The 24599-nt window shown below is 45.7% G+C and overlaps 1 protein-coding gene across 3 annotated transcripts in view; it reads right to left on the bottom strand.

The window, feature by feature from the left end:
* Positions 1 to 24599, bottom strand: part of ANXA7 (annexin A7) — a 138619-nt gene that overhangs the window by 11467 nt on the left and 102553 nt on the right. For all 3 annotated transcript variants that reach the window (XM_082268068.1, XM_082268070.1, XM_082268069.1), the window contains 2 exons: positions 14504 to 14579; positions 14213 to 14325 (listed from right to left, as the gene is read on the bottom strand). In XM_082268068.1, coding sequence (XP_082124194.1) covers positions 14213 to 14325; positions 14504 to 14579 — 189 coding nt within the window. The remainder of the gene's footprint in view (positions 1 to 14212; positions 14326 to 14503; positions 14580 to 24599) is intronic.

The following is a 24599-nucleotide window of genomic DNA, read 5'->3' as shown; positions in this document are numbered from 1 at the left end:
TTGTTCCAGGGCTGCTCCTTACTGTCGTCAAATGGATACCTTCTTTTCAAGTTTCTGGGAAAGAAAGGTTTCTTATCAGGTGAATTCCATTCCTGTTTAATTGTATCCAACAGGGAGTTATGCACAGGGAACACTAGCTTGTTTCTTATGACTGGCGTACATAAGGTCATGTTTAGAGAGCTGCACTTTCTCCTCCTCAATTTCTAAAGTGACATATACTGCTTTGAGTAGGTCGTCCACATCCTCCAAGCTCAGTTTGAAATTGGAGTTACCGTAAGAATTACTTTCTTTAGGTTCCTCCCCTGACCCTGATCCCTCTCCAGAGGAGCAGGAAGACTGGTTCTTCCTCTTCAAAGCCTTGTGTTGGCTTGGTCAGGGATGCAGGGATCTGAATTGAGGTGAGGATCTGGGTTGGTGCCTGCATTTTTTCCATGAGAGTTCTAAATGAACTGAAAGTGTTTGTCAGTTCATCTCTCACTGAGGACAGCATCCTCTGGGTAGAGACCAAAGGGTCATCTCTGACCAGATTTTCTATGCATGCACGGCACACTGTTTTGTTCCAAGAGGAACTTAATTTTGCTCCGCATACAGCACATTTCTTTTTGGGGGGCTGAGGTTGGATTTTGTCCTGAGCCTTGGTCTAAAAGATAGAAAAACAAAAATACAGTCTTTTAATTTAGGGATTGTGCCCCCCTCCTCCCGCTTTTCCCCTTCCACCTCGTGGACAGAAAAGAGGGAAATGGTGCTCTTTTAACCCGACCCTTACAGACATATAGAAGAAGGGAAGGAAAAAACGGAGTTCCTAACAGGTATTTGCAAATAGGGTATACATATCCCCCTTGCTTACCTGAGAGGTGCCGATGCCAGAGCCAACTTCTGCCGCCTGTGCGGTTGCTGCCGTGGGGTCCATCGCTCTGTATGGTGGTCCCAGCGACTGCTGTTTCACCTAACATCGGTTCGCCCATTTGTCTTCTGTTCGCGCCTCCGGAAACTGGAACAAGGGTTTCCTGGTGCCCGCGGATGTCGTCACTGCGCCGGAAGTAACACTGTCACTTCCTGTGAGGCCAGAGTGGAAGCGCCTGAGTTCCGCCCCTCCGTTTTTGGCGCCAACTTCAAATTTCTTCGAAGTCGGCGGGTCACGGGTACACAGCACTGCTGCTCCAAGGACCCTGCCGAAAACGGAGCAGACTCCCCAGCGTTCCACCAGACAACATCCGTGTTCCTGCCGGGTGGCCAAGAGAACAGGAGACAGCGGTCAGCCCCTATTGCGGCACTTAAGGGGTACCGCTATGGGCAAGAGGAGATGCATTCTTTCCAAGTCTTTCCATGGACAGTCCAGGAGACCGGGAGCTTCAGTTCCAGGAACACGTTACCCCCTGTCCGGAGGAAACACTAAATACTGAAGGTGAGGACTGAAGGGACCGCCTTTTATTTAAATTTTGGAATGTGTTTCCTGTCCCTGGGGGAGGAGCCCTAAGGTCTCATGGGCTGTCCTGGAAGACGTTTTTGAGAAAATGGGATTTTTTATTTACCGTAAAATCAGTTTCTTTGATATTCATTGACTGACACAGCTACTGGGATTCATAACCATTGGGTTATACTGCCCCCTACAGCATTAGGACACTCGTCAGAAAAAAATTCTGGCTACACCAATGGGAAGTCCCAGGGGGTATACTCCTCTCTCTGCTATAGCCACTCAGTTTTGTTACAAGCAGCGTCAAGAGAATAATAATTCCACAGAGGGGTGGGTGCTGTGTTCATCAATTAACATCAGAGAAATTTATTTTAAGGTAAATCGAAAATCCCATTTTCTCTTTCATTTATTGACGGACACAGCTCCTGGTATTTTTAACCATTAGAATGTCCCAAAGCAGTGTTAAACATGAGGGGTGGGAACAGCATAAAAAATCCCAGGGCTAAACAGTAGCCACCCAGGCAACAGGAGCTCAATCAAAAAACTAGGGCCCACCTCAAAGAGGATCAGGTCCCCTAAACTGCAGCCTGCAAAACTTTGCGGCAAAAGGAAGCATCCGCAAATGCCAACACATCCACTTTATAAAACTTTGTAAAAGCGTGCACCGACGACCAGGTGGCCGCCTTGCAAACCTGCATCACTGACGCCGGATGAAGGCCCAGGAGGCACTAAGCACCCTAGTAGAGTGCGCCTTGACTGGGAAAAGAGGGACCGACCCCCAATGGAAAAAGGCCCGAACCACCATCTGTCTGATCAATCTGGAAATGGTCGCAGAGGAAGCGGACAACCCTTTGAGGTCCACCTGTGAGCACAAATAGAGAGTCTGACTTCCTGAAAGACTCTGTAGCTGCCAGGTACACCCTAATTGCCTGCATCCACCTTCTGTTGCAGAGTAAGCAGAGGAAGGTAACGAAGAACAGACAGTTACATAGTTACATAGTTAGTGAGGTTGAAAAAAGACATCAGTCCATCATCCAGTTCAACCTATGATGTGTGTGTGTGTGTTTGCTTTTAACCGTACATTGTATACCCCTGTATGTTGTGGTCTTTAAGGTGCCCATCTAATAGTTTTTTTGAAACTATCAATGCTCCCTGCTGATACGACTGCTTGTGGAAGAGAATTCCACATCCTTACCGCCCTTACAGTGAAGAACCCCTTACGCATTTTAAGGTTAAACCGCCTTTCCTCTAGTTTTAGTGAGTGGCCACGTGTCTTGTTGTATTTCCTTACTCTGAATAGTTTGTTCCTTATGCTAGGGTCGCCAGTACAGTATTTGTACATTGATATCATATCCCCCCTCAAACGTCTCTTCTCTAGAGAGAATAGGTTCAGTGCTTGTAGTCTTTCCTCATAGCTGATGTCCTCCATTCCCCTAATTATTTTTGTTGCCCTTCTCTGGACTCTTTCCAATTCCAGCACATCCTTCCTGAGGACCGGTGCCCAGAACTGGACAGCATACTCCAGATGTGGCCGGACCAGAGTCTTGTAGAGCGGGAGAATAATCTCTTTATTTCTGGAGTGAATCCCCTTTTTTATACATCCCAATATTCTGTTGGCTTTGCTTGCAGCTGCTTGGCATTGCATGCCACTGCCAAGCCTGTTGTCTACCAGTACCCCCAAGTCTTTTTCCATCCTAGACTCCCCCAGGAGGTTCCCCCCCTAGTGAGTAGCTTGCTTTCTGGTTTCTGGCCCCCAAGTACATTACTTTACATTTATCAACATTAAACCTCATCTGTCATGTAGTTGCCCAGCCCGTTATTTTGTTTAGGTCCGCTTGTAAGGTTTCCACATCCTGTATAGAAGATATTGGCATGCTTAGTTTAGTATCGTCCGCAAATACTGAGATTGTACTCGATATCCCCTCCTCTAGATCATTTATGAATAAATTAAAACAGGACTGGCCCCAGGACAGAACCCTGGGGGACCCCACTTTCCACCCCCGCCCAATCCGAGTACTCCCCATTAATCACCACCCTCTGGACTCTCCCCTGGAGCCAGTTCTCTATCCAGGTACTCACCTTATGGTCCATACCTACCTTCCTTAGTTTGTACAGTAAGCGTTTGTGGGGAACGGTTTCAAAGGCCTTTGCAAAGTCCAGATACACCACATCCACTGGCTTACCTTTATCTAGATGGCAGCTCACTTCATCGTAGAAGGTTAATAGATTGGTTTGGCAAGAACGATTTTTCATAAATCCATGCTGATTACTACTAATTATATTGTTTTCATTACTAAAGTCTTGTATGTGGTCCCTTAACATCCCCTCCAAAATCTTGCAGACTACAGATGTTAGGCTGACAGGTCTATAGTTACCCGGGATACACCTCGGCCCGTTTTAAATATTGGTACTACGTTGGCCTTTTTCCAATCTGCTGGCACCATACCCGTCTGTAAACTATCCTTAAAGATCAAGAATAATGGTCTGGCAATCACCTGGCTGAGCTCTTTAAGAACCCTCGGGTGCAAGCCACCCGGTCCCGGTGATTTATTTATGTTAAGTTTCTCAAGTTTAGTTCTAAGTCTGTCTTCTGTTAGCCATGGCGGCACTTCCTGAGGTGTGTTGTTTAGATTGGCCTTACAAGCTGGGTTCGTGTAGCCCCCCGATTCTTTTGTGATGACTGAAGAGAAGAAATTATTTAACACTTCCGCCTTTTCCCTGTCCTCAGTGGCCATATTTCCTTTGTCATCTTTTATGGGGCCAATGTGTTCTGACCTCGCTTTCTTACTGTTTATATACTTAAAGAACTTCTTGGGGTTCTTTTTACTCTCTTCCGCTATATGTCTCTCGTATTCTATTTTAGCCGCCCTGATTTCATCTTTACATTTCTTATTACACTCTTTGTAATGCTTAAATGCTGCCAATGACCCCTCAGCCTTGTATTTTTTGAAAGCCTTTCCTTTAGCACTAATATGCATTTTTATGTTGGAGTTTAGCCACCCAGGGTTTAATTTTGCTCTTTTAAATTTATTTCCCTTTGGAATGCACTGGTCAATCCCCTTGTTAAGTATGCTCTTGAAGCACTCCCATTTTTCCTCTGTTCTTTGTTCCCAGGGTTCTATCCCATTTGATATTTTCTAGCAGCGAGCGCAGTTTTGGGAAATTGGCTCTTTTGAAATTCAGCGTCCTTAAATTACCCCTCTGCTTCATATTACTATAATTAATACTGAAACTTATTGACCTATGGTCACTGTTTCCTAAGTTCTCCCGTATTTCTATATCCGTGAGCAGGTCTGTATTGTTGGTAATCAGTAGGTCAAGTACCGCATTGTTTGTCGGTGCATTCACCATCTGACCCATGAAATTGTCCTGCAAGATATTTAGGAACTGCCTAGCCTTGGCCGAATGCGCGGTTCCATCTGCCCAGTCTATATCTGGATAATTAAAGTCCCCCATTATAATGACATTTCCCATCCTTGCTGCCAATCCTATCTGTAAAATGAGGTCCGCCTCCCCCTCCTCCCTCAGGTTGGGGGGCCTATAGCATACGCCCAATATTACCTTCCCCACTGTGCCTTCCCTTTGAAGCTCTACCCATAGGGATTCTGCCTCGTCCTTAGCTCCATTATTAATATCATCCCTCATATTTACCTGCACACTGTTCTTAATATACAGACATACCCCTCCTCCTTTTTTACCCTCTCTATCTCTGCGATAAAGGGAATATCCCTGAATGGTCGCCATCCAGTCATGAGAGCTGTCAAACCAAGTCTCAGTTATCCCCACAAAATCTAAGTCCTCCTCCAACAAAAGCAGCTCTAGCGCTCCCATCTTGTTGGCCAGGCTTCTGGCATTGGTATACAAACCTCTTAATTTTGAGCGGCTACATATATCCTCATTTGATGTTTTTAGGTTGCCCTCCTGATTTTTCCCCATACCCATCCTGGGTATAGGAGCTCCGTACACCCTACCGCTAGTGCCCCCATTTCTGCCCTCTGCAACTTGCTTTCCACTGGCTAATTCTACATCTGTACCCTCCGCCCCATTCCCTAGTTCAGGGTTCATACACATTTTCACAAATGAAATTCCATGACTTTTCCATGACTTCACGTAAATATTCATGACCTAATGTTTCATGAAATGTCTATGTATACGTGTTAAATAAGAAGAAAATCTATGTCACACCCAGCATATTTTTACTAATATAAATGACACTTACGTTCGCCGCATGCAAAGCTGGCCGCTATCTTGCTGTCTGGGAACATAGTCTGGAAAAGCTGACCCGTGTCTTCACAAGACTTGTATGAATAGTGTGAATTAAACACCTTTAGAGCCCACAGTACCTCTGCTGTTAGAGTTTCGTTTCTGGATACAGCGTGACTCAAAATGGTCCCTTGTTTTACAGAGGATGAGGTGGAAGCACCGCTGCCGCAGCTGTGAGCAGGTGTCACTTCAGGCGCACGGGTGAAAAAGCCAGCGATCGGATTGGAAGCGGTCGAGCACGCAGCTGCAGACTGGTGCTTTGCACCTTTAGCGTGGCTAGACAGCGCTGCCTCTCCCATGTTCGAAATGTCAAATGTTTTACGACACACTGTACATTTAGCACGTCCCGGGTCCTGATCTTTCTCCTGCCACCTCTCATACTTTTCGTCATGAAGCCATACATTTTTAAAGCTGCATTTCCCTGGCATTGCTGTAACTGTGAACGGACTGGTATGGATGGCACAAAATGCAGCACTTAATCTTTTTAGGCCCAAGCCACAGTCATAAGGTGCAGGCGGACTGGTATGGATGGCACAGACAGTGAGATGAACAAAATGCAGCACAGTAATCTTTTTAGGCCCAAGCCACAGTCATAAGGTGCAGGCGTACTGGTATGGATGGCACAGACAGTCAGATGCACAAAATGCAGCACAGTAATCTTTTTAGGCCCAAGCGACAGTCATTAGGTGCAGGCGGACTGGTATGGATGGCACAGACAGTCAGATGCACAAAATGCAGCACAGTAATCCTTTTAGGCCCAAGCGACAGTCATGAGGTGCAGGCGGACTGGTATGGATGGCACAGATCTGATGGTGCACAAATGCGGCACTTACTTTTGGGAGAAAGAACAGTGGTGCTCCTGCTTGCCCAAATAAAGCTGTTCAGGTGGCAGACATGAAGGTGCAGCTGGACAAAATGCGGCGCTTACTATTCTTAGGCCAAACCTAACAGTCCCATGAGGCAGAAAAGAGTTCTCACAGAAAGGCGACTCAGGATTGGATGCTTAATTATTTATTTACATTTATTTTTAACATTCCCGTAGGACTGGTACAGTAGGTGCCCGCAGTTTGCCCTACGGTCGGTCACTGGCCAGCAGCAGCCGAGGAAATCATCGTGCACCAATGACAGGCAGCGGGGAGGGCCGGGCCGCGGTTTGCCTGGATGTGACTGGCCAGCAGCAGCAAACCAATCACAGGCAGCGGAAGCTGAGAGCGGGCTGGCCGCATGAACGTGATGACGCGGGGGTGCGGTAACTGAAACGGTTACCGCCCCCTTCCGCATCATCATCATCACGTTCATGCGGCCCGCCCTCCAGTGACGCTTCCGCCGCCTGTGATTGGTTTGCTGCTGCTGGCCAGTCACATCCAGGCAAACCGCGACCCGGCCCTCCCCGCTGCCAGCGATTGGTGCTTAGTGCATGATCTACTCCTCGGCTGCTGCGGACCCGGAAATCAATGTGCACAAACATAAAATAAAATAATACATTTGCAATAATAAAGTTTTAAGCATCCGCTCCCCCAGCCGCTGCCCGCCGCTCCTCCCCAGATTTCCATGACTTTTCCAAAACATTTCTAAAATCGTACTTTTCCATGACCTTTCCAGGCCTGGAAAGTGTCATCTTAAAATTCCATAACTTTTCGAGGTTTTCAAGGACCGTACGAACCCTGCTAGTTTAAAAGCCCCTCTAGCTTTTTGGCCATCCTCGCACCCAGTACGGCTGCACCCTCCCCATTTAGGTGCAATCCGTCCCTACAAAAGAGCCGGTGACCGACTGAGAAGTCAGCCCAGTTCTCCAGGAACCCGAAACCCTCCTTACTACACCAGCTCCTCAGCCACTCGTTAACTTCCCTAATCTCCCGCTGCCTCTCTGGTGTGGCTCGAGGTACAGGTAGTATTTCGGAAAATACTACCTTGGAGGTCCTAGTCCTCAACTTAGCGCCTAAGTCCCTGAAATCGTTTAGGACTCTGTCTTCCTCTGCCTATGTCATTGGTACCCACGTGTACCATGACAGCTGGGTCTTCCCCAGCCCCACCCAATAATCTGTCCACCCGATCCGCGATGTGCCGCGATCCGACAGTACCAGATTGAGGTTCCACAGAGGTGACAGGGACCTTACTGGAGGAGCCAAGTGGTGAACCCCCTGGACGAAAGTGTAAACCAAAGAATTTGCAGCCAATGGTTGTTGGAAAAATGCTTTTAACAGTGTAGGAATCATCGAATCCGATAACCCTCTATACTGCAGTACCTGGCTTTCAATATATAAAGCCAGTGACCGTAAAGCAGGATGGAGGATCGGCCCTTGAGACAAAAGATCTTCTCTGAGAGGGAGTCTCCAAGGGGCATCAGCTTACCTGCGTACCAAGCCTGGCAAGGTCAGTCTGAAGCCACCAGAATACCTAGAATCCCTTCTGCTTTGATTCTGCGCAGAAGTCTTGGCAGAAGCTGTAGTGGAGGAAAAGAGTAAATCATACAATACTGACCCCAAGGAGCCACCAGTGTCAGCTAAAGGATTCCGAGATTTTGCCACAAACCTCTGAACCTTCCGGTTGAGACGGCAAAAGAGACCGTACAGGTGGAGCCACATGTCGAACCCCCTGAATGAAGGTACGAACTATAAAGAGTGCATGGCTAGGGGTTGCTGAAAGAAGATTGCCAAGGCAGACACCTGGCCCTTGATGGTACTCAAGGTCAACTTCTGATAAACGCCCTGTTAACCACTTTACCACCGGAGGATTTTGCTGTCTTCCGTCCAGGCCACTTTTTGCGATTCGGCGCTGTGCGGCTTTAACTGACAATTGCGCGGTCGTGCGACACCGTACCCAAACGAAATTTACGTCCTTTTTTTCCCACAAACAGAGCTTTCCTTTGGTGGTATTTGATCACCTGTGCGATTTTTACTTTTTGCGCTATAAACAAAAAAAAGAGCTTTTATTTTGAAAAAACAACAATATTTTTCACATTTTTTTATATGAAATTCCCCCCAAAAAAAAAAATGTAAAAATCTAAATTTTTTTTAAATTTTTGGCCAATTTGTTTTATGCTACCTATGCGGCGGACAGATTGGACCCTTGACTGACATTTTTGACACTTTTGGGGGTACCATTGACATAACTACAGTAATCAGTGCTATATATATGCACTGTTACTGTAAAAATGACACTGGCAGGGAAGGGGTTAATTTTATTGGAGAGGGAGGGGTTAATGTATGCCTGGTGCTTACTGACGTGTGGGGGGGGGGAGGTGACTGTGACAGAAGGACAGATCGGATGTCCAGCTATGCTGAACACTCCGATCTGTCAGTCCCTGTCACTATGGAGATCCGCCCGTTGTGTTTACACACAGCGGGCGGATCTCCAGACTCGATCCCCGACGATCGGGGCAGAGCAGCGGCAATCGCCGCTGCTCCTCCCCTGGCCCGACTCCCGCTGTGAATGAACACAGCGCGAGCGCCACCCACAAGGGGCGGAGTCCAGCAACGTAGGTCTACGTCGCTGGACGGGATTGCGGCACTTTGCCGCAGTAGCCTCCATGTGAGCGGGGCTAAAGTGGTTAAAGAAAGGTTAAGATCCGAGCCATAGAAAAGGAACGAGGACTAGCGCCAATCGGCTCACACCAAGAAATGTACGCTTTCCACATACAATTGTATATCTTGCTGGAAGACGACTTCCTCGCCTTCACCGTACTAGGGATCACTGATCCAGACAGATCTCTATCCCTCAGTACCTGGCTTTCAATAAGCCATTAAAACCAGCGACTGTAAAGCAGGATTAAAGATCAGCCCTTGGGACAACTGGTTTTCTCTGAGAGGAAGCCCCCAAGGGACGTTTACAGCCACCAGGATGATTGGAAGATCCTCGCTCTTGACTCCTCGTAGGAACTGCGGAAGAAGCCTTAGCCGAGGATGATGCTGGCCTTACCGTGGCCCCTGAACGCCTGCATCGTCTGTCAGAGGACCTCGTCACAAACTTTGGTATCCTCCTGTAGAGCCAAACCTGGTAAAGGAGCTGCATGTAGGACTGTGCAAACAGAACTGTCTTGAAGATGGATACCACCAGACTCAGAACCTGTATGCAAAATGGGAGAGGAAACTATCTCTGACAGCAGCCAAAGAATTACAGCCTGTGGTCCCTGAAGCTTGTGCAGAGGAATGACCACCCTAGTCAGAAATAGAATCAGACCTAAGTAAATCAATTCCCTGGACAGGGATAGGGGGGACCTTAGGTAGTTCAGACATTACCTGAACCTTCGCAGGAATTAAATCCGCAAAAAGAGACTCGGGACCTAAAAAAAAAAAAAAAAAAAACCTGAAAAAGGACAAGCTTTGTCCCCCTTTCTGGGTACTCCCAAAAGAAACATTTTGCGGATCACCTTGACGCTCAAAGAAGTCCACAGGGCCGGAAACCAGCGAAGATGTCCCCCCACCCCAATAATGGGTGAGGGCAGACCTTCATGCTGCAGGAGTCTTGTCTGCTGGTCCGGGCGAAGCTAGCTCTAGGCTTACCAGACCATATATATATAAATTTCCAGACTACCCTTTAAATTTCATCAGTGGAATGCATCCCACCTTTTTCCTGTGCAAACTGACATACATACATAATGAGCTTTTAAATTTCATCAGTGGAATACATTCCACCTTTTTTCCTATGCCATCATACATGATGAACTTTTATAATTCCTAATATTTCCTTATAGACAGTTTTTATTGCTTATATGTCTGTATCCCTTTTAAATTGCTTTTTAATCCATTGTTTAAATAAGAATGTGCCATTTTAGCATCCTAATAGCGATTGGCAGCTTTGATAGTTAGGACACAGGAGACACCACTCAGGTCCTATTGAAGTTCACCATAGATATGGCTCAGCTAGGCCTGAAGAAGGAGCGCATGCTCTGCAAATGCGTCGCCTTGGCAACCCCCCTGCACCTGGAAGTCGAGGCACAGGAGAAGCCGCCAGACTGTCTGCAAAGCTGCGTCCTAGGATTGAGCAGCCGCCGAGGCCATCCTTAAGCATCCCTCCTCCCAGGGGACTTTATGACATGATCTATTGAACCAGAAGCACATTCCTTAATCAAGTGTGAGTACCTATATTTCTTCTGCCATAAATAAACATTTGATGCTGCACTCAGATGGCGCTCGTCTTTTTTTCCCCAGTTATTGCACAAGCCCCTTCTAGCTTGAACACTGAGCAGCCATCCACGAGCCAGCACCCATCTCCTATCAACATACTACCATTGTATAAGACTTGTCACCCCTTGATGGACTTTTATTTATCTATGTATTACATTTATTATCTTTGGCCACCCACCTTGCCCCATCACCTGTAAGGGCCAGCTCTGATCTACTCTGCGCCAGTATGTTTTATTTTAATGATGCTGCATCCCACAGCCTCCGCTTTGTAAGCTGGGTCCTTAAAGGACGGGATTCCTCTACTGGGATCATGGTTGCTTTACTGGTGCACTGGGACCCCCCTGCACTATACCCACACTGCAAACAGCAGGGCATAAACCTTGGGGTCTTTTACACTGGGACCCCTCCAGACTACCAAGGCAGGACACACACTATCCCAGGACCCTTACAGAGTGGGGATAGCGGGGAGATACCCCAGGGGTCTCTGCTGCTTTCTCTGCCCTGAGACCCCCACCAGACTCTAGGTCCAGACAGGGGGAGTGGGGGAAGCCCAGCTCAGTGAAGAATTTAAGGATGGGAGGAGGGAACCTGCTGGCAGGTCTGACCATCCCTGAAGGTTACCTGCGTCCACCCCAAAGAAAACCACCAAAAAGGGGAGAGGGTGGACTGTACTTAGCCTTCCATGGTGCGGGTAACTCTCCAGACAGCTAACAAGCCAGTGTAATTGTGCGCTACCCTTAATAAACAGTGACAAATAAAGCTGCTGCTACCACCTAAATGTGTTCCCACATCTGCAAGATAATATCTTGTAGCTGCAACCTGCTTGGTCGCTAGAACAGCCGCGATTTCATTGCGCATGTGCGGTCCCCCGAGGTCCTTTCGGGGTTACCACGCATGCGCGGAAGACTGTCGATCCGCGGCACTGGAAGCTTCAGATGCGGGTACGACATTGAGTTACTCAATATAGAAGCAGTTTGTGGCACTATGTTTACTATGCTCCCCTCTCGGCCATCCTTAGATTTTTATGTCTGCTTGATATCAACTACAGACGGGGTCACCGCGCATGCGTGATAGGCAATTACTATGGCACTATTGAAGATATAGATAGTATATAAAGCCCCCACCTACACCGCTCAGTTTCTCCTCCAGTTGAAGCCATGATGGATGTGGCGTAGTGCCTTCCCCTTTTGTGGAGTGCCTTCCCTTTTTTTTTTTTTTTTTTTTTTTTTTTTTTTTTTAGCACATCAGGACTTATTGTTTCACTTGCACAGTGTTCATGCACTATTGGTGCACTTTAGGAGGCGCTATTTTTGGATTGCACTTTTTACTTTTTTATTATGCCGTATTATTTGTTTAAGCACTGTTAATATTTAATTATTGGCATAATTTAGCAGCGCTATCACATAGGTTTACTAATTAATGCTCCAGGGGAACACTGCAACTCAGACCCAAGCCTGGTCGTATGCGACCCTACGAGACGTTTAACACGCGGGCCAGCCTCTGTCGGTGAGGCTATGTCGTGGCAGACCTAGCGCGTAGCTGCGTTCTGCATGCGCTCGCTGGCTGAGGCACTGGATCTAGATTATCCAGCCCTTTGCCCACCCTGGCGCAGTTGACTGTAGATCTCCCAAGAGAAAACAAAAAAGATGTAAGGAAGGAGAAAATTGCTAGGACCAGATATCTCAGCCGAGAGCCTAGGTCCTTACTCCTGACTAGACAGATTAAAACTGATTACCTAGAGCAGAGAGGAAGGTTGTATACCAAGCTGAGGATGGCCCATGGGCGTAGCCAGGTGTTTTTTGTTCTGCCTCCTGGAGGAGGCAATATAACCCACTAGTTATGATTTATGGAGCACGGTGTCCATCAAGCGAAAGAGAAAAGTGTTTTTTTCTTCGTAGGTTATAACATTTTTCATAAAATTTAGGCCAAAATATATTCTGCTACACTTCCTTGGTAAAAATAACCTAAATCAGTGTGTATTATTTATTTAGTCTGTATGAAAGTTAGAGAGGCCACAGACTATGGTATACATCTAAAATCAATCCTGATGTACTGACACCCCATCTAATTTCTTGAGGCCAAAAAATGTCAGGACAGTATGAATACCCCAAAATTACTCCTTTTTGGAACGTAGACAGTCCAAGGTATTTAGTAAGAGGCATGACGAGTTTTTGAAGTTGTACGTTTTTGGAAAAGGAACAAAAAAAAAAAAAACACATTAACAATTTTGTTTTTTTACACATACTGTCACCAGTACAGTACGGGGTCATCATAACTGGTGTGGTGGTCATCAGACACAATAGTGACAGTACAAAAAAAAAAAAAAAAAACACTGACCAGAGCAATATAAAGTTACCATAGTGACATTGTACTACCCTGGGGAAAACATCAGGATTTTTTTTTTTTTTAAACAGTATGATTACTTATAGCAGCGAGTTTCAGCAAACATTTTACTGAATGAAACTGATTTATTCAGCTTGTTTTGATTAGCTGTGATTGGCCAGAGCTAATCACATAGTACAAATGGGCTGTGATTGGCCCTGTCTGTACCATGTGATCACATTGACCAATTACAGCTAGTAACACAATTGTCACAACTGTCTTGTGACTTGCTGTGGTTGGTCACAGCAGTCACACGGTACTCGCACTGAGCAGGTACAGTGATCAGTTATCACTGACACAGCCAGTGATAGGCTGCGCAGCCCCTTTAGAGAGGACATCCAGTCCGAAGGAGGAAAGTCCCGGAAGGTGATAAAGTACAGTTATGTAGCTATGACTTTTCAGTCCTAAATTAGAAGCCAAATCATGACATAATATTGCCAATTTAAAGTGGTTGTAAACCCTTACATATACAGTACCAGTGAAGTGACTGGCCTCAGGTGATGCAGAGGGGATACAAATCCTCCTACATAAGTTGTATCTGTTTATCTGCAATCTTCTCCATCTGTTCAAAGTCAAAAATTTGGCTTAGCTGTCAGAAAACAGGGCGGCTGAAATTACACTCTGCAGAGCTCAGTGAGGCAGGCTCTGAGAGATGATTGGAGGGAACAACCCCCCTCTACCCCAACACAGGAACAGAGATGAAGGTCAGTCACAGGCTGTGTGCTGGAGATCCCTTCCCATCACCTTTCTTCCCACTTGGTGTCAAGAAAACTTGTCAGAAGTGACTCATGCTGATAGAGCAACAGGGCAGCAAACCGAAATTACACTTAGTGCCCTGGATTTAGACAAGTATGCGCTATAGAGACATATGCTTTGTTCAGGTCTGAGGTTTACAACCACTTTACTATTACTGCACTGCTAAGCATTTTACACACACCATTTGGAATCCAGTTTTTTTCCCCCATCCCCGTTTGTCATTTAAACTTGTATGATCCCAAAAACAGAGCTGTATAGAACAATACTGTACCTCGCTGCGAGTAACCACAATTCGAATCAAAGTGGAATCATTTGTACCAGCTCCCTTCATGGACTTGTAAAGTCTTTCTGCAAAATAGGCTGGACGGTTTATAGCACACAGCACTGTAAAAGAAATAGACATTACTCAGTATCAATTCACCTTGAACATGCGATATATAGACCATAACAGTGATAATATATTGAGCACTAGGAAAAGTGTTTGGACTACACTGGTCTGGTAAAAACACATATTGTCATTGCTTTTATTGTGTCGGTTTTCAGACCATGAGCTCATACTTACAGATTGCCTTTAATCCATCTTCTATGTAGCCAGAAAATTCACGGCCGATGACACTGAGCAAGTCCCGCTTTGAAATCTATAAATTACCATAAAAGGAAAATTCATCAACAGTGTCACAAAATCATTAACCTTTTTACAAGCAAGTCTTTTTTTAAATTATGAAATAAAAACCCTGTATTGCAGGGGTATTGAATTAAAATTCACAGAGGTCCAGGTCAGTAAAATTTTCTTCTAGCAGAGTTCCGAATATCATGTCTGTACCGGCGGCATCTTTTCACATGTGCCAAACAGCATGTTGTCGCAGCACCATGCGGCTTGGTTCTGTGCAATTTTGGAAACAAAAAAAAAAAAGGTCAATCACTTTTTTCTCTAGGTTTCTCGTAAGTAGTTCAGCCCATTACAATGTGCTGACCTACCCACGATCTGTGCACCATGTGCACTGAACCCATTCTTACATCATCGTCCCACCCACTTCATATCAAGATCCCCTCTTGAAGAGTGTCCTTAGGTCCCCCTTTACATCACCCCCTCCACTCCTTTCACAGTAATGTTCTCACACTTCCTTGCCCCCCCCACTTTGTTTTGAGTTCCCCCCGCACATCAGTCCTCAGGGTCCCTCCACACATCACAATCCACAGCCCCCCCCAATGTCCTAACCCTTCCACATTACATTTCTCAGTCCCCCACTTTGTCTTCAGCCCCCCCCCCCCCTTACACACATCACAGTCCTCAGCCCACCACCCCTTTGATGTCCTTCGTGCACCACATCACAGTCCTCAGTTCTCCCACTTCAATGTCCTCAGTGCACCCACATTACAATCCTCAGGCTCCTCCAACCTTGATGTCATCAGCTCCCCCATATCACTGTCCTCAGCACACACATTCCTCACATTTAGCTTTTCACACTAGTGTCCTCACTCCCTGTGACTTCACCCCCTCCCTTACAGTCTTCCCTTGCTTACACAGATTGCAGATTGGAGGAAGGCACATGCATAGCATGTCTGGATGGATGGGGATTGCAAGATCATGATTGGTTGCTAGGACCGCCCTTCATCCTAGCAGCCAATCACCTGCTTGTTAACCTCAGGCAGCGCTGTCCTCCATTCAGAACTGTTCTGCATTATGTTGTCTGCTCTGTGAGGGGAAGAAAAGACTGCTAAATAGCGGTACCACGGCAGTCCGAATGGAAACTTGACGCGGTCTGCATACGGCCCACGGTCTGCCATTTAGTGATGCGCGCTGTATTGATAAGTAAAGAAAATGTCCTCCCAGGTTTAGTTATGCTTTTCATATCCAGGATTTAAAGGGCATCTAAACCCAAGGACAGTCTACCTATTACTAGATGTGGTTCTCCTCCTCCTTTTATTTCATTTCAGTTTGGTAATCCTGCCATTAACACTTCCTTTCCTAAGGTGGCTACAGTCTTAGGCAGTATTGTCACCCTGGGATAGGGCGTATGTTGGACTACAAAACATCTCCCTCTCTTCTCAATAACAAGGGGAGATGTGCTATAGTCCACAGAGACAGCAGGGATCATTGCTCCTTTCATCCCACACAGACAACCTAGGTGCTGGTTACCACAGCCCATCCCCATTCGCAGTCAAAAGTATAAAAAATTTAAGCAGTATTCCTGAACTTGGCTTTTTTGGTGTTTAATTTGTCAAAAAAAAAAAAAAAAACACACATTGATGTCCACCCCAAAGCCAACCTTCCTTGATGCGTTTCCCCACTGTTGTAAATCGCCTATCCGTGTGAGCAAGCCAGCAGTGGTGAAATGCATCAAGGAAGGTTGGTTTTGGGCGACTACTTCAATTTATGCAGTCTTTTTTTTTTTTTTTTTTTAAACACACAGACAGAGCTAAGTGCTAGTGTGCAGCTCATAATTCGCATACTTCTAAAAGAAAATTCATGGTGAGGATTTACATATACTTTTAATCCCAACTCCATCCAACAACTTTTCACTCAGTCTCTGAGCGACACAGGGATCATTATACTGTCACTTACAGGTGCAATGGGCACTGACGAAAAAAAAAAAAAACATTAACCAGTACAGAATGATCCTGCTGATAACCATCATGCCTTAGTTTTTGCTAGTATACTCAGGAGAATAGATCTGTATTTCTAAATAAGTTGTGCACTTATCCTTTTCACTCCCTTGACTTGACATAACAGATCCCACCCTGACCCTCTGCAGATGCCCACAGTCTCTTGCATTTATTGAAATCCACTGTCAAGTCTTGTCTCGCTAAAGTCTATGGGGCTGGTCTCCCAGGCAGGAGACAGAGATAGACAGGCCCCATTAGAGTCTATATTACTAAGACATGGCCAGGGACAAAGGAATTGCAGTACTGGATGTTAGACTTCAATAAGTACGCATCTGTGAATGAGACTTCAATAAAGTACGCATCTGCGAATGAAGAATGGGCAAAGGGGATGGGCTACAGCAGCAGAAGACCACATTAGCTGCCACTCCTGTCATCCAAGAATGGTAAACTGAGGCTACAATTCGCACAGGCTCAACAAAATTGAGCAATAGAAAATTGGAAAACCGTTGCCTGGTCAGATGAGTCTCCATTTCAGCTGCGACATACAGATAGACGGTAGGGTCAGAATTTGGCATAAACAACATGAAAGCATGGATCCATCCTGCCTTATATCAACAGTTCAGGCCGGTGGCGGTAGTGGTGTAACCGTGTGAGGGATTTTTTTTTCTTGGCACACTTTGGGCCCCTTAGTACCAACTGAGCATCATTTAAACGCCACGGCCTACCTGAGAACTGTTGCTGACCATGCCCATCCCGTTATGACTACAGTGTACCCATCTGACGCTACTTTCAGCAGAATAATGCACCATGTCACAAAGCTCAAATCATTTCAAAATGGTTTCTTGAACATGACAAGTTCACTGTACTCCAATGGCCTCCACAGTCACCAGATCTTAATCCAATAGAGCACCTTCGGGATGTGGTGGAATAGATTTGAATTATGAATGTGCAGCCGACAAATCTGCAGCAACTGTGTGATGTCATCATGTCAAAAAGGATCAAAATCTCAGAGGAAGGTTTCCAACACCTTGTTGAATCTATGCCACGAAGAATGAAGGCAACCCGGTACTAACAAGGTGTACCCAATAATGTGACAGGGAAAGGAGGAACCTGACATTTAGAAGAATAGGACTGAGTCACCGTCTATATGATACATCTAGAGATGGTAGCCGAAGCAGCGAGCCCTTTCCTTGGTCCTTGTGTAACAAAAAAAGCATGTCTGACCTCCGAAAGGACTCCGTGGCTGACAGAGCTACCCGAATCGCTTGAACCACTGCGAAGGTAAGTAGATCAAACTCCTTGGGATGAGCCGGCTTGGGACACAAGAAAGGCAACCCAATGTCCTCATTCAAATGGAAATCTGAGACAACCTTAGGTAGGAACGATTGACAGGGACAAAGAACCACCTTATCTCTATGGACCACCAAACTAAGTACGACAGGATGCCGCCAACTCCGACACCCTATGGGCCCATGTATTAGCCACAAAGAATGCCACCTTCTGGGACAACGTAGGTAGGGGTATCTTCTGAATATTTTCAAATGTAGGTTTTGAAGGAACCGAGAACACAAAGTTTAAATCCCATGGTGGCAAGAGAGACCGTACAGGTGGAACCACATGTCCAACTCCCTAAATGAAGGTACGAACTAAAGAGTGCATGGCTAGGGGGTCACAGTAAGAAGATTGCTAAGGGAGACACCTGGCCTTGATAGCACTTAAGGCCAACGTCTGCTCAATGCTCTATTAAAGAAAGGCCAAGATCCGAGCCACAGAAAAGGAGCAAGGATGAGCGCCAAGAAATGTACGCTTTCCACCTACAATGGTATATCTTGCTAGAAGTCGACTTCTTCGCCTTCAACATAGTAGGCAATCGCTAATCTAGACAAACCTCTATCCCTCAGTGCCTGGTCTGTTAATAGCCAAGCCATTTAAACCAGAGACTATAAAGCAGGATGGTAGATCAGCCCTTGGAACAACTGGTCCTCAGAGGTAGTCCCCAAGGGACATTTACGGCCACCAGAATGATTGGAAGATCCTCGCTCTTAATTCTACACAGGAACCGAGGATACTGGCCTTACAGTGCCCCAAAGATGTCTTCCAGAGGAACCCATGACCTCGCCACGAACCTCGGTATCTTCCTGTTGGATGGAACCTGCTGAAGGAGCCACGTACAGGCCTGTGCAAATGGAATTGCAATAAAGGTGTACACCACCAGACCCAGAACGTGTATGCAAGTCCGGAGAGAAGACAGTCTGTGTGACAGCAGCCAGCGAATCACAGCCTATGGTCCCCGAAGTTTGTCCAGAGGAAGGACCTCCCTGGTCAGTATTAAATTCAGACCTAGATAATTAATCTTCCTGGGAGGGGTCAGGCAGGACCTCATGTAGTTCAGACGTCACCCGTATAAAAGAGACTCGGGCCTAAGACCCCAGAAATGGAAGAACTCTGCCCCCCTTTAGTTCCCCCAAAAGGATAATTTCCTGGACACCCTTGACGCTCAAGGAGGAGGTCCACAAGGCCTGGAGACCAGCGAAGAATGTCCTCCCACGCCGGGTAAGGGCAGAACTTCATGCTGAACGGGTCTTGTCTGCAGGTCCAGGAAGGCCAGCTCTAGGCTTACCAGACCAAGGTTGCTTGGAACCTCCCAGGGAAGACTTAAAAGATCTATCTCCCTTGTCTGCAAGCCTCAGGAGCACAACATTTTTTATGAGCCGAGGAGGGGGCCCACATCTGACGAGGCTCCTTCCCTTTCCTAGCCTGTGGGGGGCAGATTGGTGAGCTTTCTTGGAAGTTTGGTCGGATTGGGGGGGCAGATGGATGAGCTTTTTTGGAAGCTTGGTCTGCAAACAAATTTTTAAGCCTAACACAGGAGCCCAACACGTGGACAGCACAGGAGCTGCATTCAAAGCTGCATCACAAACTGCAGCCCCTGGACCAACTGGTCTGCCAGATCAATGTAAGCAGAGGGAACCTGCTCATTACTTAGACCCTGACGCAAAAGCTTGGCCCATTCAGTTAGGGTCCGAGACCCCAGGGCCAAAGCAAGGATTAGTCGCAATGCCGAATCACCAATATTGAACATGGTGGTGCCACAGCTGGAAAACAGGAGGGTCTACCACTGGAACAGTCCATTTAAAAACCAAAAAAAAAAAAAACATTCCTTAAAAGGGTAACGTACTGCCTAGCGCTTGAGTACCGCGTAAGATAAGGAGACAGCTGTATAAAAGGTGACTTGTGTATACCAAAAAGGACAGCCATGTCCAGGGCCATACCCTCCATTTTTAAAGTCTCACACATTGCAGTAATAAGTGCGTCCACCAGCATTTTCTCATGATGCAATCATCCTCACTATTGGATGGAAGAGGGAGCGTGATATCAAGCCCCACTGGACGGGCTACGTCCACAGCGGCACCAGGCTCAGAAACAGATGAGCAGGAGAAGAGGGGGGGGGAGGGTACGCTTCCCGCTAGGTCTTTGCCAACATGCCACTTCCACCTAGGATACCAAGGACTGTAGGACTGCCGTCAGTGCTACAATGGGGAGCTGGGGGTCCAAGGGACCAGACGCCTCCATGAGGGGGTGAGTGGGGAGATGTGACCCTAAGGCTCCATAGGATAAGGGAGACCCCGCACCAACAAAAAAGTTTTGGCACAGCTATGGACCCCCTCACACTCAGGGCACTTACTAGCAGAGAGATAGGGACCCCCAAGAACCACTACCAGCCAGAGGAGCGCCCTATGTTCGGACCCAGCAGTTTGCCATGTGTGCCGGCAGTTCATATATCCAGGGAAGGAAGAGGAGGGCCCAGAGCACAGGCACCACTGCGCAGCTCCAGCTGTCACCAGTGTCTCCCCAGGACCAAGGGAAAATGGCCGCCATGATGTCACGGACTACACAAACATGGCCGTGGGCAACGCTGCAAAACGATGGCAGACTCTGCACTGGGACCCCCACCAGACCCCAGGTACTGCACCCCATACTACCAAGGCACGGCATACATCAGCACATGAGCTTTACAGAGGGAGGATGGAAGGGAGACACCCAGGGGGTCTCTGTTGCGCCCCCTGCACTGGGACCCCCACCAGACTCCAGGCCTGGGGAACATTCACAGAGGGGGGGGGGGGGTAGAGGGTAGGAAAAAAAGCCCAGCTTAGCTGAGGGATTAGGATGAGAGGAGGGAACCTGCAGGCAGGTCCGACCATTCCTAGAGTGTACCTAAATCATTTATTAGCCGTTTTGAGCCTCAATGACTGACATTAAGTCCAGTTCTGCTATATGGATCCTTTTTATTCATGAATGCAATTTTCAGACTGGCCTTACAGCCGCATCATGATATACAAATATATTTTCTGGATATTAACAAACACATAAATATAGTATATCCGTTTAGTACTGATTTATGACATCTGCACATATCTAGTTACAACTGTTTCTTAGGCATTTAGCATATACTGATAGTGTGCCCCTTATATATTTCTTACATTGCAGCTTTGGCATGATTTGCTCTTGCTTATTCTGCCAAGCACCATTGGACTCCAGCTGTTCTGAGTGTACTGAGGGTGCATTTTACATCAGCCCCTCCCATGTTTGGGACACGTACATCTTTATAGATCTTACTCTTCGAGCATACAGCATTGGTTGGGTTCCAACGTTTTACCAACCATGTAAGTGTGATTTATTTTGTAAAACATCTTGTAATCAATGGCATTTTATGTATTTGATAATGTCATTTTAGACAAATCCTATTATTCAGATATTATATATATATATATATATATATATATATATATATCTATATCTATATCTATATCTATATCTATATCTATATATCTATATATATATCTATATATCTCTTTAACGCTTACAGAACTATCCCTGATGAAGAGGTGATAAACCTCGAAACGCGTCGGATATTTTATCTGGACTGGATGGTTGAGTCAAATTATTTTGCATATATCAATTATTGCTTGCTAAACCCGTTTATCAAGATATTATTGTTCCTATCTTTGTATTTATATTTGTATAATAAAATAAATCTTTTTAATACTAATTTTTCTTGTTACTACTATTATACTTTGCCTAAAAGTTCCACCCCCAGGGGAATCTATATTGTTCAATTTAGGGATGTGGCACATTTTTTGAGGACTACAGCGGGAACACAGACTTGTTCTACTGGTAGCAAATACCGTTTCCCCGCTCGCTCCCGCTGAGCCCTCTCAATAAATCATCAGTGGATGATTTTTATTCTCCGTTAAGGATTTAATAATACCCCTTTTTTTTCTTTTTGTTTTCATTATCATTAGGATCTTATCTAGAATACATATTTTTTATTAGGCAGCCATTACTAGAGGGTTATTGACATGTCTGGCTACACAGGAGAAAATTGGGAAACACTAATGTCTCAATACATGAGTGAATTCAGTAAAAAAGAATACATAGACACAGAACTTTTTTCTTCTTTCTTCCAGCTATCCAAATTACTGGAAAGAAAGTCATCTTTTTTTCTGGCACATCAAGTCTTTCAGGGACTACCTGAAGGAGAATATCAATCCTTTTGGCTTGAGAATTCAGGTGTTCCCTTTACTTGAAGACTTGAGTCCCACATTCAAATCAAATTGGGAACAATCCCTTAGGGACTGTTCCGCTTCCCTTATGAAACTTCTCATTGAAGAATATTCAGTCAGATCTTGCAAGCTAGACTTGGAAATTGCCTCACTGTGTGAGAAAATCCAAGTCTTCAAATCACACAAAACTTTTGTAGATCGGGAAACTAAACTCAAACAACACCTTGAGATATACAATAAGAACATCCTCAGTAATAAACAAAAAAAGCTTAAATCGAGACAAACGCTTTCCAGCAGGGGAAGGCATATAACTGGACAACAAACAAACAACATGAATATGGTCACTAGAAGGGATCACCTCACACAACCCACCTCCCAAAACACTCCCCAACCTAAAATCAAAAAATCCACTAACATTGATCGGTCTAAAAGACCTTTCCCTGAGTCGTCGACTGGTGATCAGTCCCTCCCAAAAAAATCCAACACTAAACCCAATCCTAAGGGAGTTTTCTCCCTATTTAAACCTCACGGTACTAACCAACCAATTGATACCACTTCCCAATCCTCACGTTCTCCCCACCTTGCACAAACAACCAAATCAGTATCCATAAAATCACCATCCACTCTTTCCAGCACGATTGATTTACACGACCCCTCTTTTATAGAGCTTGTACATCAACAAGCTCTGAAACTCACATCGATCCCCCAAACTCCATCACAGACCAGTTAGCTAATACTTTTTCACATGTCACTGATCATACAATCATTAATTTGTTCACTCAGGTCTTATCAGAAGACGAATCCTTAGTGCTTCAAAAAGGGCCTTGGCTTTTGCCCCAGTGTTCGCCTTAATAAGTTCGATTTCATTAAGGATATACATTTGTTTGCCCGCAAGCTAAACTTTAAGGTTCTTTTTCAGAAGGAGACTGGTGTAGCCTCCTCAGGCACTCCAGGTGACCCTATATTGGACACCTTGATATCCCTCTTAGAGGAAAATGAGGACTTGATTGATCGGGTGGACCTACCCTCCCTATTGATAAATGCCCACCCATTCAAAATGCCAACATCAATACCTTTCTAAAGATGGTCTCCAAAGACATCGAAAAACTTAAATCACAGACACTTATTGAATCCAATATTACTCCTGAACAAAGACAGGCGGTCAATGCTTTAGCTAGTAACCACTCAATTGTCATTAAACCAGCCGACAAAGGAGGCAATATTGTCCTAATGGACAATACACAATATGTCAACATGTGTCTCAAAATCTTAAAAAACTCTGACTGGTATAGGCCGATTACCAAAGATATCGTACAGAAATACAACCTAGAATTCTATGAATTGGTGGATGTATCTTATTTAAATAATGTCATAACAAAAGATACTTGGGAGTATGTGCGTACGGCCTTCCCTATAACGCCGACATTCTACGCTCTCCCGAATGTCCACAAGGACCCGGTACATCCACCTGGTAGGCCCATTATATCTGGTTGTGGCTCTATTACAGACCACGCCAGCAAAGTAATTGACTCCTTTCTAAAACCCTTTGTTCTGCAATTACCATCATATACACGAGAAACAATTAATTTCCTTGAAAGAATTAGTGATCTCACAATTTCTCAAGATTGTCTTTTGGTAGCCATTGATGTGGAGGCATTATATAGCTCAATTCCCCATCACAGGGGAATTGCAGCTATACGCCACACTATCGCAGGCCATGATGGTCTTGAATCGTACAGTGAATTTATCCTGTCTCTTCTCGACCATGTCCTGACCCACAATGTCTTTACATTTTCAAAACTCCCACTACCTCCAGGTGCAGGGCGTAGCGATGGGGACATGTTGTGCCCCATCCTACGCCAATCTGTACCTGGGGGAGTGGGAGCAAGCATTTCTTTCGGATGAGTCCCTCACTATGTACACGGATTGTATCCGGGCCTGGATCCGTTATATAGAGGACATCTTCATAATCTGGGATGGCCCTCGTGACCTCCTAGATAGATGCATGGAGAGACTCAACAGGAATGTCTTTAATCTTACTTTCACTATGCATGTAGACATTGAAAGGATCACTTTTCTTGATGTTGAGGTGTTTAAGGGTGAGGATAGTGTTCTCCGCAGTGGCCTTTATCGTAAGCCCACTGCGGGTAACAGCATTCTTCATGCCACCAGTTTCCACCCCCAACCTTTAATACGGTCCATTCCTGTTGGCCAGTATCTGCGTCTACGACGCAACTGTACTGACCTTGACACATTTAAAGTAGTAGCCAACGGCCTACGAGACAGATTGTTACTGAGAGGATATTCTGATATACTATAAAAAGAGCATACAAAAAGGCTCTAACCAGCAACAGAAGTGAACTTCTTACTCTCTTCTTACTCTCAGCAACACCAAGATCTGCGCAAAATTGTGACAAAATACTGGCACCTTCTGGCCTTAGACCCAACATTGGGTCCTCATGTGCCACAGGTGCCACAATTCACCTT

Source organism: Pelophylax lessonae, assembly GCF_965119305.1.
Source record: "Pelophylax lessonae genome assembly, chromosome: 9".
NCBI classification, from domain to species: Eukaryota; Metazoa; Chordata; class Amphibia; order Anura; family Ranidae; genus Pelophylax; species Pelophylax lessonae.
This window is presented reverse-complemented; position numbering and strand designations above follow the sequence as displayed.